Below are 18248 nucleotides of genomic sequence, written 5' to 3'. Positions count from 1 at the left end.
ATCTCATATCTGTTACATATTTATCGTATATTTAGTTTCCTAGTTTATAGGTATAATTATCTTGGAGATTTCTTTTGATATTCCTTAGGAAACTATGTACTATATATGATGAATGAATGAATGAGGGTCTCTAAGCTTTGAGCCCTAATCAATTTAACATTCTTACATGACATTTTCATAAATAAACCAACAACTTTATTCAATTGTGGATCCACAATAATGAAAAAGTTGTTAATTTATTTACGAAAATGCCCCAAAAGGAAACAAATTTTGTTTCTCAATGAAAAACAGGGATTTTTCATGTTCACCAATGTTATTTTTAGCCATAATATATCTAATACACTATATCTAATACACTCCCACAGTCCCACTTGTCCCTAATATTTTGCGTCATTGTCAATTTTTGGGTCAAAGTTTAATTGCTTTTGACTATACACACACAACTCTACCCCAATTTAAGTCGACTAAATTAGCACTGTCAGTGGGCCATAATTAGGAAGTTTCAGTAGCTTGATCCTCGTTAGATGAACACCAAAGGGTCAAAGACTAATTTTTTTAAAACAAGTTAGTTCACATTTATAAATTATTCTTAACACTAAATTAATTTACTACTGCGTATAACTCTTGTTGCAGTATATCTACATAGAACCATAACTCCATAATTTCTCATAGCCAGGACGACATGATGCACAATACTGCCTCATCCATATTACGAAGTAACAGTTATTGGTTAAATGTATAATGTGTATAATGTACATGTACATCTGTTTTATTAAATGCAAAACTTGTTAAATTAGCCTTCTTTTAAGTGCAACTCTTCTAATTTAAATTGGTTCTCTACACTTTTTAATAATTCTCTCCTTCATATAAACTATTGATTTACTTTCTCTTTTATAATCTTTAATTCCCTAATAAACCACATTTACATACGAAGTGTGATTTTGTATAACTTTCAACTCAAAGTATATATACATTAGATTTCGTGCCTTGTAATAAAGCATTAATTAAGTTTTGACACTAATATTTGGGCCATTAAGACAAGAAAAAAAAATCTTCTGGATGTTTGTATCATGCATGAATAATATTTTCTTAAAAATGAAAGAAACACTTTTACGCTGTGTATTTTTAGACTTTTCAAGATTCATTAAATGTTGACTTTGAGCGTGACACAATGAGTTCCCATTCAAGGGATGATATACGAACTCTACTCGTATAAAAAAGATCACTTTATGTTTTTCATCCGTTAATCCCCTTCCTTTTCTTTTAAAATTATCAAGTTAATCCCCTTCCTTTTCTTTTAAAATTATCAAAAACAAAAGTGCAATTCAACAATGAAAACGCCACAATATTTTATTATAATATACATGATCATACTTTGTTGGCTTGTGTTGCTATGCTACTCCAGTCATGTTGTCGAGACTGGCTATGGTGAGCATAGTAGCATCAAGTGTATCGACCGTGAGAGAAAAGCTCTGCTTCGATTTAAGGAAGGAATTGAATCTGATTATTGTGGCCTTCTCTCTTCCTGGGGAGTCATAGAAGACTGCTGCAATTGGCGCGGCGTCCGCTGCAGCAATCGCACTGGCCATGTTATCATGCTTCATCTTCAAGCTGATAGAAAATATGAATACATGTTCTGTTTGGAAGGTAAGTTGGATCCCTCCATATTTGAGTTAACTCATTTGAAGTATTTGAAACTCAGTAACATTGATTTCAACCAGACTATACCTAAATCCATTGATTCACTCATAAATTTAGAACACCTCAGTATCTCTAAAACTGGCTTTTTTGGTGAAATTCCTCCCCAACTTGGAAACCTTTCCAAATTAGCATATCTTGATCTCAGTTCTAATCTTGGGTATTACCTTCTCACTGCTAAAAGCTTGCAGTGGCTGTCCCATCTTACATTGTTGAGAGAAATCCACCTTAGTAAAAGTAATCTTAGTGAAGCCACCGATTGGTTCCAAACCATCAACAATCTTCCTTCCCTTAGAAAACTTTACTTGGATGATTGTGAGCTTCCTGCTGCTACAATTTCATCATCATCACTTTCATACATCAATTCCTCATCCTCTCTTCGTGTTGTAAGCCTTTCGAAAAATCTTTTCAGTGACTCTTCGATATTCAAGTGGTTGTTCAATTTAAGTAGAAATGGTGACCAACTTGAATATCTTGACCTTTCTTGGAACTCACTTTCAGGGCCTATTCCAAATTCAATTGGGAAGTACATGCAGTCCCTTTCATATCTTGGCCTCTCTGGTAATCAATTTGAAGGTTCCATTCCTATTACTTTTTCAAACTTGAGGGCCTTGAGAATACTCTCATTCTTTGGCAATAAACTTAATGGCCCCCTTTTAAATGCCTTCCAAGCTCTATCACGTGGGTGTGCGAACAAGTCACGTCTGGAGCATCTGGATTTGAGTATGAATCAATTCTGGGGCTCTATTCCGAACTTGATTAATACTTTTTCATCAATTAAAGAATTACATCTTTCTCATAATAATCTGAATGGAACAATCAGTCAAGGTATTGGGCAACTTGCTATGCTTGAGATTTTGGATGTTTCTTTTAATTCCTTAAAAGCTACTCTCAACCACAATCACTTCTTTAATCTCTCACGGTTGAGAACATTAGACTTATCAGATAATTCGGCACTGGTGCTTGACATCAATCAAAATTGGATTCCCTGCTTTCAGTTGAACTTTATAAATTTGAGATCTTGCAAGTTGGGCCCTTCCTTCCCAAAATGGCTTATAACTCAAACTAATTTCTCCTACCTTGATATATCCAGTGCTCAAATTTCTGGTGAACTTCCTCTTGCCTTTTGGACAAAATCATTGTCGTCCAATCTAAGATATGTAAACATGTCTCACAATATGATTCATGGGGTGCTCCCTAATTTATCAACATCCTTTGAGACCCTCAAAGTTATTGACTTGAGCTCAAACTACTTTGAGGGATCAATCTCATCTTTTGTTGGAGATAAAAATGTTCGGTCAATACGTCTGAACGATAACATGTTTTCGGATGCCTCTCTGCTATTGTGTCCAAGAATAGCTAATTCAATGCTTTTAGAGATTGATCTATCAAACAACTTGTTGTGTGGAAAGCTTCCAAACTGTTTGATGAAAATGGATCAACTCGAATATTTGAACTTGGAAAACAATAAATTCTCTGGAAAAATACCAACATCCATTGGTGACCTAACACAACTCCAATATTTACACTTGCAAAATAATAGCTTTTCAGGAGAGTTCCCTGTTTCAATGTTGAACTGTACAAGCTTAATATTTCTAGATGTTGGGTATAATACTTTAACTGGCTATATACCACCAAGCATTGGAAGTGCTTTTCCATATCTCGCTTTTCTTAACTTACGTCGTAACAAGTTTTTTGGAAAATTGCCTTTAAGCCTTTGTCAATTATCCTATCTTCACATGTTGGATGTTGCCATGAACCGCATATCAGGCACTATTCCAAATTGCTTATATAATTTTACAGCCATGATGAACGTGTCATCATACGAATTAGAAGTGTCTCAAGCTATTGACGTTGGTGAAGATGATCACTTCATTGGGTTGTTGAAGGAAGCTGCAATAATTGAGTGGAAAAGAGTAGAGCAAAGATTTGGAGAAAAATTATTAGGACTAGTGAATTATATTGATATGTCAAATAATGAGCTAGAAGGAGAAATTCCAGATGTAATCTCAAATCTTACCAAGTTACTGTCCCTCGATTTATCAAGGAACAAGTTGTCCGGAAGAATTCCGTCAAACATTGGGCAGCTTACTTCATTAGAACTTCTGGATTTATCAAACAATCACCTGTCTGGAGTTATACCTGCAAGCCTTGCCGATGTGAGTTTTCTTGGAACCTTAGATTTGTCGAACAACAACTTGTCTGGGAGGATTCCATTCGGCACTCAACTGCAAGGCTTTGATCCTTCATCGTACATGGGAAACCCGTTGCTTTGTGGGGAACCACTTCAAAAATGTGCCGGTGATGAATCACCCACAGGAGGAAATATCATCCATCAAGAGGAGCATGGACATGATAATTTTTATCTAGGGCTGTGCATCAGCGTGGTGCTCGGATTTATTGTTGGATTTTGGGGAGTTTGCGGAACTTTAGTGGTGAAAAGATCATGGAGACATGCTTTTTTCAGCTTCTTTGGCGACATCAAAGACAAGATTTATGTCATGGTGGTTGTGAATGTAGCCAAAATTTGGAGAAAAGATTGAAGGTATAGTACTTTTTATTGTTTCATATTTTCACTATTGGTACATTACTAACTCAGCCAAGCAATGAATATTCAGTTTCCGTCTTCTTTTTTTTTTTTTTTTTTTTTTTTTTTTTTTTTTTTGTACAGGAGAATTCTTTATCTGGTGCATTATGTTGTTCATCATTTTCATCCTATATTTATTAGGTAATGTTATTACTTATCTTTTCCCTGACTAATAATTCTATTATCAGTTTATGGCCTAATCAATTTTCTTCTCCTGTCTAATTTGGCAGTGTCATTCTCGTATTTGTTGGGCTTCCGATCAGTGGCTTGAACAAGAAAAGACCATTGTTTACATTGTGTTGTAACAAGTCGATAATAATTATATGTACTTTATGTAGCTGTTGTGTGCAAGTAGAATGTGTAAGTGTTGCACTTATTAGAGGGCTATGTCTATGTGTATGCTCTTGTAATAAACAGTACTTTCTAAGTTTCTATCTCTGTTTTCCAGTGGCTTAGCCCACAATCTAGCGAGTTTAAGGTTAACTTGTCTGCATACTTTATAAATGTTAAGGCTAGTTACAATCTACTTGAACTAGTATGCATCTATAAAAATGAATTTTTAAGTTCGCTTCAAATCTAGCCTTTTTATAGTGTCTCAGCTCCTACATCAGTACATCTTAAACAAACAATAATTCTAAACTCATTCGTATACAACAATATTAAACAAATGCTCATTATATGGAGGTAATAATACTACCCTTATGCTTACATATTACTCCGTATAAACTTTTTAATTTGGAGTTGATTTAGAAATGTATGATAGCGGTTTAACTAATGTTTGATTTTTATTTTTATTTTTATTTTTTGAAAAGGGAGGAGAGTGAGTCATGAACCAAAATAAACGATAAGAAGACTTTGGAATTATTGTTGTAATGAACCAAAACAAACGGTAAGACGACTTTGAAAAGTCAGTAGTCACACACCACAAGGGCACAAGATGGAATGATGGATATATGATTGTTACGATACTACTTCTCTTGTGTGAGTTTATTTATACGTTCAAATCAAAGGAACTACGGAGTATTGGTTTAATTTATTTTGTTTGGCAAACTAGATTATGAATATTATTAACTCTACCCTGTAAATGATCAACTAGCCTAGTTGATTAAAGTTTTGAGGGTGTTAATCAAGATATAAAATTTAATGCAGTCTACAACTCTACATCAATTGCTTTTGCAACTCTCTTTACAACACCAAAAAAAAATTAATTTAAGAATTTAAGACTCTACCCCAGTCTTAAGTCTTGACTAAAATAGCACTCTTATTAGTGGACCATAATTAGGAAATTTCAGTAGCTTGATCCTCGTTAGATCAACACCAAAGGGTCAAAGACTATTATTTTCTTAACCAAGTTAGTTGACATTTATAAACCTAACACTAATATAAATTAATGTACTACAACTCTTGTTGCAATTTATCTAAATAAGGCCCCGTTTACTTCATCTTAAAAAAAATAATATTAAGTAAAAATAAGTTTAGTTCAATAAAATTAATTTCAGTTCATTAAATGTAATATATATATATATATGGTTACCTGATGCTATGGAGGGGCCTACTCCTATTTCAGCTCTCATCCATGCTGCTACCATGGTCGCCGCGGGAATTTTTTTAGTTGCTCGACTGCTGCCTCTTTTCCTAATTCTACCTTCCATAATGTATGGAATTTAGTTGCTCGACTGCTGCCTCTTTTCCTAATGTTGGAATTATATATATATATAATATATATATATAGATGAAACTAATAAGATATTTAATAAGATTTACGGCTAAAATTTAATGTTTGACCTTCAAAATTAAAGAGAAACGTTACAACTGTTAGAGGATTGGAAGAATTTCTGATTATTGCTTTACGCATTAACGCATACATTAGTAGTTCATCTCATCATGTAAAATTCATTTTTCATTTTTTGCTTTTATGGAGCATTTTTATTGTTATTATTATTATTTTTTTTTTATAAAAAACATTAAGTGAGCTAGGGTAATGCTAGAGCCACATATAAGCATTTGATATACTTCCTTTTTTAGTACTACGTATTAAGTTGGAAATTTATCGACAATTTACGAATAAATCGGTGTAATAAATGTTTATTTATTGTCTATTCTTTCTACTTTTAGCTTTTTATATGCAGCCTATAGGATTCTTTTTTTTTTTTTTTTTTTTTTTTTTTTTAGGGCTGCATATATCATTTTTCCATTTTTTTTTTTACAAATATTGTTTTCTTGAGGATTCTGTATGTAGTTGATAAGCACCCTTAAGGATCGGAGATACAATTTCAAAGTAAAGACTTGTTAGACTTTACTTGAAGATAAATAGTAATGGTATTCATTAATTACGGACATTATTATAATTATGCCAAATCAGATGGAGACATAATCTACCAATTTGGCATAATTTACGGACTAAACAAATGCTCATTAATATACAAAGGTAACTTGTTTAAAAAAAAATATATACAAAGGTAACTAATAATACAACCCTTATGCTTACATATAATACATTTTTAAAACTGGAATTGATTTAGCAAGGGGCTTGTTAAATATTGCCCTCAAATCTCCAAGTAACGCCCACAAAATATAATTAAATTTACAAACTTACTCTTATGTATTAGCACAATTGTTTTTAGTTAGAAAAATTTGTCAGGAAAGACCTTTTAAAGTGACCTTTTTGTTCAGAAAAACCTTTTAAAATTTTTTTTGCCAAGGCAAACCAGTTTACAAATTTTTTTTGTTGAGGACAGCCAACACCCACTTTCCGTCGTTGACTGTCCATTCTCCGGCGTTGACCACGTTTTTTACCCCATGCACATGACCCCTTCATTCCTAATTACACCCCTTTTTGCCTGACAAATTTTCCTTTTAGTTAATACCATTTCCAATCACTTTCATCAACATCCCATTTCACTCCACTCCATTAACTTTCACCAACACCACCACCACCACCACCACCACCTTCCTTTACTTACAAATCACCACCACTCAACCTTTGTTAATGTAGTACTGTAGTTAATTAGGACAGTTAGTTATTGGTAATTTGGTAATAGGTGTTCTTAATTGATCTTCATATATATCAATTGCTCTTAATTCTGGCTCTTAATCACCACCATGTGTCAATTTTCTCCGATATTCAACCATTTTTTCTTTTATAAGTTATGGAATCCTTCAGTTCAGCAATTTCTTCTTTTTTTCTATTATTTTTTCTTATTTTTTTTTTCTTCCGGTTATTCGTTTGCTGGAATTTGTTACAAAATGATGAATTTTCTGGGTTCATTTACTGGATTTTAGTAGAAAACGACCCTTTTTTCCGAAATCTCTGGGTGGAAACGCCCAAAAATTTCGAACCACCGTCCAAGATTCGATTTTTTTAGGCGTTTCCTACTCTGATGTGCGAAAAAAATAGGCGTTTTGGCTAGAATGTTTTTTTACGCCCAAAATTTATGTTAGTTTGTAGTTAGTATTGTTATTACAGTTTTATTATTGTTAGTAATAATATGAGAAGAAGACGACAATGAAGAAGGTGGTAATTGTGGTGGAGGTGGTGGTTGTTGCCAAGAACCAAAGCTGCAGCTCGGCGCTCAGGCATGTATGAAATCAATAAAATTAAAGCATATAAATTTTCCATCATTAGGCTTTGTTAATAATAATATTATTGTTTTTGTTGGTCAATAGTCATTAGTGGCTGGTGACCGGAGAGGACTATCAAAATATTTGAGGTAATTTGATGAGTTATATAACAAGGGTGGGAACGTATTTTTAAGTTATAAATGCGGGCGTTATTTGAAGATTCGAGGGCGCGTTCAGCATGAAAGCGGTAATGTTTGATTTTTTTTTTTTATTTTTTTATTTTTGGAATAAGGTTTAACTTCAAATTTATTATCTTTTAGGCCAGGCCAGGCCCTTAATTGAAATATACCACAATTTTGCCATAGTGACTGTGCATTTGTGCATTTGTAAGAATGAGTTAGGAATAAGCTTGATTGCTAGTACAGTAGTACTACATTATGTACGTGCTCATTGGAACATTACATTTGAAAAGTCATGAACCAAAACAAACGGTAAGAAGAATTTGAAATCAATGTTGTCATAAACCATGGTAAACGGTAAGACGACTTTGAAAAGTCAGTAGTCACACAACACAGGATGGATAGATGGATGATTGTTTCGAGCATGATTGTCTAGTGTGACTTTATAGATACGTTCAAATCAAAGGAACTTTCCGAGTCTTGGTTGATTTTGTATGGCAAGCTAGACTTCGGATATTATTAAGACTCTTTTATGTGAATGATAAAAAATTCAAGATCAATTATCCTAATTGATTAGTGTTTTGAGTGTGGTACTCAAGATATATGATCAAAGTCTGTCTACATCATCACTTGTCTTTGTAACTATCTTTACAAATAATAATAATAAATAAATAAATAAATACGTAATAAATAAATAAATAGATGATAGAACCATGACTCCAAAGCTAAGGACAACATGATGCACAATACTATCTCATCCATATAATAGTTATTTTAGTGTTTAGAGAGCCATAAGGGCGGGTAATGATAATCGATTATAAAATCTATTAGAATTGAGAGGGAGAAACTTTAATCACTTGAGATCTTTCACTCTCATCTATATAATAGCCAGTTATTGGTTAAATTTATTATGTACATTTGTTTTATTATTAAATGCAAAACTTGTTAAATTAGGCATTCTTTTAAGTGCAACTCCTCTAAAATGGTTTCTCTACACTTTATAAATTCTCTCTCTAATTCTATTCATGGTTCTCAATCTTACTTTTATATCATTTCATTCGTCTCATATCACGTATTTTATACCGTATAAATTAGTCATATATAAACATGATACTTGTATTAAATGTTATATAACTCTAGGTCTCTAGGACTATCTATTCAGAAGCCTAGAACCATAAATCCATGATACCTTATCACAAGGACTGCATACATATATGATACTTGTATAATGTTCCCTCATGGTCAATACAACAATTAGTGCATGGTTACTAGTTAAAATATATTACCTCTGTTTTATTGAGTGAAACACTTTTTAAAATTGACTTTTTTGTTAGTAAAACTCTTGTAATAAAATAATGACAATTATCTACACTTTTGTTTATTATATCTCTCTCTATAGTTATTCTCAGTACTCTTAGTTTTATGTTACTCCCTTCGTTATACATCATTTATTTTACATAAATTATTCACGTATTTTTTTCCTATAGTTTTTAATTCCCCAACGAACAATATTAATCTCAACCCAAACTATTAAGACTTCGTACGTTCACATTGTTGTACAAAAGAGTGAATGGAGTTTTAATTTAGCTTTGAGACGATATTTTGGGTCATTGAAGACCAGAAACCAATTTTTGGATGTTTGTCTTGTATATGCATGAATATTCCATAGAAAAAACGAGGGAAACATCTTTGCACGGTCATTAGACTTTCCAAGGATCACTAATATTGTGGACCATACGCTGACTAGTTGTGTTTACAACCTTGGTTCTTTGCTAGAACTAAAGTGACACAACCAACAACTCGTATAAAAAAGATTTCATGTATGTGATATATTGTTAACACACTTCAACTTGATGTTTTTCATCCATTCATCCCCTCTCTTATATAACCTTGAAATAAAATTGATACTAAAGTCCAATTCTAGCACCAAAACGCTACAATACCTTATTATTTACTTGTATAATGTCTATGACCATACTTTGTTGGCTTGTGTTGCTATGCTACTCCAGTCAAGTTGTTGCTGGAGTCGAGACTGGCTATGGAGAGCATAATAGCATCAAGTGTATCGACCGCGAGAGAAAAGCTTTGCTTCGATTCAAGGAAGGAATTGAATCTGATAAGTGTGGGCTTCTATCTTCATGGGGAGACATAGAAGATTGCTGCCAATGGGGTGGCATTCGCTGCAGCAATCGTACCGGCCATGTCATCATGCTTCATCTTCAAGGTGGGATGGATGATGCCAATGAGTACATAGGTTGTCTGGAAGGTAAGTTGGACCGTTCCCTGTTTGAGCTAACTCATTTGAAATATTTGGACGTTAGTAATAATGGTTTCTTCCATTCTATACCAAATTCCATAGATTCCCTCACTGAGTTAGAGTACCTCAATTTATCTAACGGTGGCTTTTTTGGTGAAATTCCTCCCCAACTCGGAAACCTTTCCAAATTAGCATCTCTTGATCTCAGTTTTAATTCTGGTACTGTAGATTTTTATGGAATTGTTAACAGCCTCACTGCTAAAAGCTTGCGGTGGTTGTCTGGTCTAACATTGCTGAGAGAACTCCACCTTAAATCAAACAATCTTAGTGAAGCCACCGATTGGGTCCAAACAATCAACAAACTTCCTTCCCTAAGAAAACTTTACTTGGATTCTTGTCAGCTACCTGCTACATTTTCATCATCATCACTTTCATACATCAATTCCTCATCCTCTCTTCGTGTCGTTAGCCTTTCTACTAATAATTTAAACAACACTTCGATATTCAATTGGTTGTTCAATTTGAGTAGAAATGGTAACCAACTTGAATATCTTGACCTTTCTATTAACTTCTTTTCAGGGCCTCTTCCAAGTTCAATTGGGAAGTACATGCACTCCCTTTCATATCTTGACCTCTTTGATAATCAATTTGAAGGTTCCATTCCTATTACCTTTTCAAACTTGAGGGCCTTGAGGATACTCTCATTATGTGACAATAACCTTGATGGCCCCCTTTTAAATGCCTTCCAAGCTCTATCATGTGGGTGTGCGAACAAGTCACGTCTGGAGTATCTGGATTTGAGTGTGAATCAATTCTGGGGCTCTATTCCGAACATGATTAGTACTTTTTCATCAATCAAAGAATTATACCTTTTTAATAATCATCTGAATGGAACAATCAGTCAAAGTATTGGACAACTTTCTATGCTTGAGATTTTGGATGTTTCTTTTAATTCCTTAAAAGCTACTCTCAACCACAATCACTTCTTTAATCTCTCACGGTTGCTAACATTAGCCTTGTCAGACAACCCGGCACTAGTGCTTGACATCAATCAAAATTGGATTCCCTGCTTTCATTTGAACGTTATACGTTTAAGATCTTGCAAGTTGGGCCCTTCCTTCCCGAATTGGCTTCTAACTCAGGCTAATTTCTCCTACCTTGATATATCCACTACTGAAATTTCTGGTGAACTTCCTTCTGTCTTTTGGACAATATCGTTGTCGTCCAACCTGAATTACCTAGACATGTCTCACAATATGATTCATGGGGTGCTCCCTAATTTGACAACATCCTTTGACAACCTCGAAGCTATTGACTTGAGCTCAAACTACTTCGAGGGATCAATCCCATCTTTTGTTGGAGATAAAAATGTTAAGATAGTAAGCCTGAATGATAACATGTTTTCTGATGCCACTCAACTACTGTGTCCAAGAACAGCTAATTCTGAGCTAGAAGAGCTTGATCTATCAAACAACTTGTTGTCTGGAAAGCTTCCAAACTGTTTCATGAAAATGGATCAACTCAGATATTTGCGCTTGGAAAACAATAAATTCTCTGGAAATATACCAACATCCATTGGTGACCTAACACGACTCCAATATTTGCACTTTCAAAATAATAGTTTTTCAGGAGAGCTCCCTTTTGCACTGTTGAACTGTAAATCCTTAGAATTTCTAGATCTTGGGTATAATTATTTAACTGGATATATACCACCAGGCATCGGAAGTGCTTTTCCATATCTCGCTTTTCTGAACTTACGTGGTAACAAGTTATTTGGAAAATTGCCTTTAAACCTTTGTCAATTATCCAATCTTCACATGTTGGATGTTTCCATGAACCGCATATCAGGCACTATTCCAAATTGCTTATATAATTTTACAGCGATGATGAACGCGTCACATAAATTACAATCTGACAAGATAGGTCTTATCAATGTTGGTGGACATAAGATCTTTCTTTTCTTGAATAAAGAAGCTGCAATAATTGAGTGGAAAAGAGAAGAGCAAAGATTTGGAGAATATTAGAATTATTGAATTATATTGATTTGTCGAATAATGAGCTAGAAGGAGAAATCCCTGACGGAATCTCAAATCTTACTAAGTTACTGTCCCTCGATTTATCAAGGAACAAGTTGACCGGAAGAATTCCGTCAAATATTGGGCAGCTTACTTCATTAGAATTTCTGGATTTATCAAACAATCACCTGTCTGGAGTTATACCTGCAAGCCTTGCCGATGTGAGTTTTCTTGGAACCTTAGATTTGTCGAACAACAACTTGTCTGGGAGGATTCCACTCAGCACTCAGTTGCAAGGCTTTGATCCTTCATCGTACATGGGAAACCCATTACTTTGTGGAAAACCACTTCAAAAATGTGCCGGTGATGAACCACCCTCGGGAAGAAATATCAGCCATCAAGAGGAGCATGGACATGATAATTTTTATCTAGGGCTATGCATCAGCGTGGTGCTCGGATTTATTGTTGGATTTTGGGGAGTTTGCGGGTCTTTAGTGGTGAAAAGATCATGGAGACATGCAATTTTCAGCTTCTTTGGTGACATCAAAGACAAGATTTATGTCATTGTGGCTGTGAAATTAGCCAGGCTTTGGAGGAAACCTTGAAGGTACTTTTTTCATATATCTTGTATTTGTTACAGTATGAATTATTAATTCAGCTAAGCAATAAAAAAACATAGACAATTTATTTGTCTTATTTATTTGTGCAGGTTTCTCTTAAGAGATGGAGTGCATTGCACTGTACTTCAAATAGCATTTATGTCACACATATATCTAATAGGTAATGTTAATTTATAAGGATTTGTCATAAACTCGTAACTTGTCCCCTGACTTGTTATATTTGATATACTTAGTTGTAATATTAGTTTTTTGCATTCTGAAAGTTTTTCTTCTTCTTTTGGTTTATGCTTGGTTATGCAGTATTGATGAATAAGTCAGAGCTTTGGATCAGAAAGCTTGATCGAGTGAGAAGGATTGATGTCTACTGTTACACATATACACTATTTAGATCCATATATCTTGAAAAGAATATTGCTTAATTATTAATCGTTCTAATTGAACGCCTATTTACCTTTTTTTTTTATACCAAAATTACTAATTGTGCTGCGCAACATTTCACTCAAGTATTGTGTGTATGAGCTCAGGTTTCTTTGGAGTGCCTCCTACTCTAGTTGTACAAGTTAATTAAAATTATCATGAATATGTATTTGAAAGTTCATAATAATTGTTTAAATATGTATTACTCTAGCTGTACAGGTTAAGAGTAATACATATTCAAACTCTTATTTTGAACTTTCAAATATTTGATTGAAATGTTATAGTGAAGACAAGTTAATTAATTTCCTTCAAACAAAGAAAAAAAAAATAAAAAAAATAAAGACATGTTAATTAAAATTATCATCAAACTTGTTTCAAAAAAAAAAAAAAAAAAAAAAAAAAAAAAAAAATCTTTTCAAACTAGCACTATAATTTATAAGTTCAAAAAAAGAATGATGAAAATGGATATATTTCCATTTTCACAATTAGTTGCATTTCTAGATTATTGGTTTATACACAACATAATATTCAAACGTTGGACAAATCCCTAACATAAAAATACACTTCTTCCGTTTGACTTTTACCATTAAAATCTTTAGTTTGTATTGTTAAAATTTATAAAAAAAAAATTGACATATGATATGAATTGCAATAAATCTAACAATATTTTACACGATAATTTACTACTCCGTATCTTATATAAATAAATAGTAATTACAAAATAGGGTTAAAATTCTATAAGCTTGACCACATATAATTACAATAATGGAGGATGTAGCTAGTACTTTAAAGAATGGTTTCTAATCTTTGATCTCCTTGATTACTTCTTATTTAGAGTTGAGAGTTCAATAATGCCTAGTAAATTGGCTTAAAGTTACAGTAGAGTAGCAATTGGTATTACATACACCTTGGTGCACCTACAAATAGGTGCACCAAGCCCAAATAATAGCCCAGTAGCTATATTCACCCAAAAAACATGCCCAATACATACCAGCTCAATACTATTCAGATTTTTATTAAGAAATTTTTTTTTCCTCCTCTCTCAACCCCCATATAAATTTTTTAATTTGTTTGAAAAATTATGTTTCATCTCATAATTTCAAAATCTTTTCTCATTTATTTATTTATTTATTTTAATTTTCTCTCTCCTCTTTCCATTTTTCTCTCTCTAAAAAACTGTTTTACTGCCATGGATAAAAACAAATAACAATTCTAAAAGGTGAACATTACTTAAATTTCTGTAAATTTGCTAATATAATTCAACAAATTTCAAAATTCATGAACATACTTGTCGTTTTAATTTTTTTTTCTTTCAATTTATTTTTTGTAGAAAATCAAAACTATGTTCTCCTACTAATGAAGATGAAGAAGTGTACTTAATTTATTACTCAAAATCCCAATTTTATCTTAAATTTTCATTTTTGGAATTGAATACTAAATTAAACCCTAAATTTTTTTTAATAGTCCAATTAGTCAAATGTTCAACTCAGAACACCAAAAAAGAAGAAGTTAGATGATATACCTAAAGGAAGTCCAATTGTTTGTCAAAAAATATTGGAAGAATTAGACAAAGAAATATCATAAAATCCAATTAACAGGTATATTTATGTTCATATAGTTTATGTTTGATGTTCATATACGTTGTGCTTTATGTCCATATATTATGTGCTTTATGAAGTAATAATTTGTTTAGAAATTCAATTAATTACGTTCGTATAATGTAATAATTTGTTTAGATATTATTTATTTGCTCACTTTGCTGTTTGATTTTTAATTATCAGATCGACCAAGTACTGAACAACCACAAGAAACTTATGAACAACACACAATAACCACTGAACAACCCCCACAAACCACTTACTTGCCCTCACAAACCACTAATCAGCTCCCAGAAACATCTGATCTACTCCCATAAAATACTGATCAGCCCCAAAAAACACTAATCAGCCCCACAAAACATTGAATAGCCCCTACAGACATTTGAACTACCCCCCACAAAACACTGATCAGCCCCCAAAGATATCAGAACTACACCCACAAAATATTAAACAACCTTAATTAACTTCTGAAAATCCCCTAGAAACCAATGAAAAGCCCTCTGAAATCATTGAAAAGCCACCAGAAAACACAGATAACCCACCAGAATCCGGTGAAAAGCCCCAAGAAACAAGTGAAAAGCACCTAGAAACCTTTGAATCCTCCACCAAAAACCTCCGAACCCCCTTCAAAAACCACTGAACCCCCCTTTAAAGACCACCTCTGAATGGCCTTTTAAAAAACCTAAAGGAAAAAAATACCTACAACAAGTAGAGTAATAAGAAGTAAAAGCTCCCAAGAAGCAGGTTAGATTGAAGAAGCACCAGAAGTTCAGGAATCAACAAACGTTCAGGAATGAACCCCTTACAAAAACTTCTGAACCCCCCTATAAAAACTTTTGAACCCCAACCACAAACCATTGAATACCCTATAAAAATTCCTAAACCCCAACCACGAACCATTAAATACCCTACAAAAACCTTTGAACCCCTACAAAAACTTCTTAACCCCAACCACGAACCATTAAACACCCTACAAAAACCTTTGAACCACCTACAAAAACTTCTGAACCTCAACCACAAACCATTGAACACCCTACAAAAACATTTGAACCCCTACAAAAACTTCTGAACCCCAACCACAAACCACTGAACACCCTACAAAAACTTCTAAACTCCCCTACAAAAACTTTTGAGCCGCAACCACAAACCACTAAACACCCTACAAAAACTTCTGAACCCGAACCACAAACCAATGAACACCCCACAAAAAATTTTAAACCCCCTACAAAAACTTCTGAATCCTAACCACAAATCACTAAACACCCTACAAAACTTCCGAACCCCAACCACAAACCACTTAACACCCTAAAAAACCTCTGAAACTAACCCCTACCAAATTATTTGAACCCCAACCACAAACCACTGAACACCCTACATAAACTTCTGAACCCCAACCACAAACCACTAAAACACCCTTCCAAAACTTCTTGACCTGAAGACACTACTCAGATGTTGCTCAGCCTTCATACTTTCCTTATAAACAACTTCATATGTTCTAACTGCAATAAACAAACATAGTTTATAATAATCATTACTGGAGTTCAAAAATAAAACAACAAAGTTCAAGTATTGGAAAAAAATGTTCATAATTACGTTTACAATTATTTTCTAAAAAGCATATATACATACTCAGAAAATTATGTAAAATGGAAGATTCATTATAGTAACCTAAATGTTCATAAAAATAGAAACAATGTTCATAATATGATACTGCTAATAACAATTTTGATAATAAATACAATGGAAAGTGCGTTACTCAAATTATATGAAAAAAATATTCAAAAACATGGTATAAACAAATTATATTCATAAAATACAAATTAAAGTATCAATTCAACAATTAAATTATAAATGATACTGAAAATCATATAAAAAAAATTTAGCAATTAAAATCAAAATTCAAATTCAACACACTTTCAACAGCTTACATAACATTGAATATATGAATATCTTTCAAATAATCAATCTAAATCAGTTGTTCATAAAAAAAAAAAAAACATGCACATGTTCAAATATCTAACATAATAGGTTTATAATTACAAAACATAAAAAAGTTTTAAAAATTCATAACTAGAAAACATAATAAATTTTCATATGCAAAGAATCAAATGTTCAGATATATAGATTATAAAGTATAGAACACCAATTTTTTAAAAATGATTACAAAATACACAGATCTAAAAAAAGTTCATAAGAAATGTATCACATGTTCAAAATTATAATTAAGATGTTCATAAATCCAAAAATATTTGTCAGTAAAAATATATCTTTATAGAAAACGTATCCTACGTTCAGATTTTTAACTTAAAATGTTCAAAAGACCAAAATGTAACAAAAAACAGATCTATTAATAATAGAATACACAAATATCACTAACAAAAAAAATTAAAATAATATAAAATCTACATATTTCGAAATTCAAACCTAGCCATAGTGATTTAGACAATGGAATTTCATTGGAAAATAATCTACTCCGTCGTCTTAAACACCTTCTCCTCGTCAAATCCGCCATTTTAAACTTCACTTCTCTGCAAAAACTCCATTAACAAAGCTTCAAATTGAAGGTTGAAGAAAACGAATTTTGAAATTATGGTGATCAACAATGGTGATGAAGAAATTAAATCAACAACAATAATGAATGAATTTAAGAAAAAGAAAAATAGAGGTGAGGGAAATTAATTAGAAATTATGAATTGTAAGAGGAAAAGATGAATGATCTCGATCTATAGTGATGAATGAATGAATTTAAGAGAGAGAAAAATAGAGGAGAGAGAAGATAGAGGAGAGAGAAATCAGAAATTAAAAAAAGTGTGAGGGAGGAGAAGAGAGGAGAGAGAAAATACTGATATACTCCGTATAATAATGTTGGCAGTGATGATAACTTGTAAATTATTACTGGTGATGCACACAGTTTAACATGCATGTTATAATTTGCCGTAGAGTAGACTGTCCAAAGAATGGTGATTTGGTGATTAGCTCTTTTTAGTTTTGAGTGCCTAAATAAAAGCCTAATGAAAAAGTGCAGCCCACAAGCCCAATAATATCAATAATATGAATGAATAATTTAAACGTCGACTTCCACCACCGGACTCTCCCTGCGACCTTACCCTTACCCTTCCACCGCGCAACAATGGCGGAATACGACTTAACACCTCGAATTTCATCTCGTGTTTCCATTGCTGGAGTTCCTTCAGAACGCCAATTGTACTTGATCTAGTTCCCCAAGGTAATTTTCTCTTTCCTAGGGTTTATGTGTTGATTGAAATTGTTAGTTTCTGTGAACTAGGGTTTTGCTTTTGTTTGATTTCAGTGTAGA

At 33.0% G+C, this 18248-nt stretch overlaps 2 protein-coding genes across 3 annotated transcripts; both read left to right on the top strand.

Annotated features, from left to right (window-relative positions):
* The first annotated feature begins 1267 nt into the window (after positions 1 to 1267).
* Positions 1268 to 4860, top strand: LOC145630097 (receptor-like protein EIX2). Of its 2 annotated transcripts, XM_081682339.1 has the most exons (4): positions 1268 to 1647; positions 3469 to 4243; positions 4370 to 4426; positions 4516 to 4860. In XM_081682339.1, exons 1-2 carry the CDS (start codon positions 1332 to 1334, stop codon positions 4239 to 4241), a joined length of 1089 nt encoding a protein of 362 aa, XP_081538465.1. In that variant the 5' UTR covers positions 1268 to 1331; the 3' UTR covers positions 4242 to 4243; positions 4370 to 4426; positions 4516 to 4860. The 2 variants fall into 2 exon arrangements, with proteins under 2 accessions (XP_081538465.1, XP_081538464.1); XM_081682338.1 differs by lacking the exon at positions 1268 to 1647 and having other exon boundaries at positions 2653 to 4243.
* A 5127-nt stretch (positions 4861 to 9987) lies between these two features.
* Positions 9988 to 14545, top strand: LOC145631335 (receptor-like protein EIX1). Its single transcript, XM_081683410.1, has 3 exons — positions 9988 to 12904; positions 13007 to 13077; positions 13218 to 14545. The coding sequence occupies exon 1, from the start codon at positions 9988 to 9990 to the stop codon at positions 12304 to 12306; it is 2319 nt and encodes a 772-aa protein (XP_081539536.1). The 3' UTR covers positions 12307 to 12904; positions 13007 to 13077; positions 13218 to 14545.
* The last annotated feature ends 3703 nt before the right edge of the window (positions 14546 to 18248 follow it).

The sequence above is a fragment of the Chenopodium album genome, chromosome 5 (assembly GCF_948465745.1).
Source record: "Chenopodium album chromosome 5, dcCheAlbu1.1, whole genome shotgun sequence".
Lineage (NCBI taxonomy): Eukaryota > Viridiplantae > Streptophyta > Magnoliopsida > Caryophyllales > Amaranthaceae > Chenopodium > Chenopodium album.
This window is presented reverse-complemented; position numbering and strand designations above follow the sequence as displayed.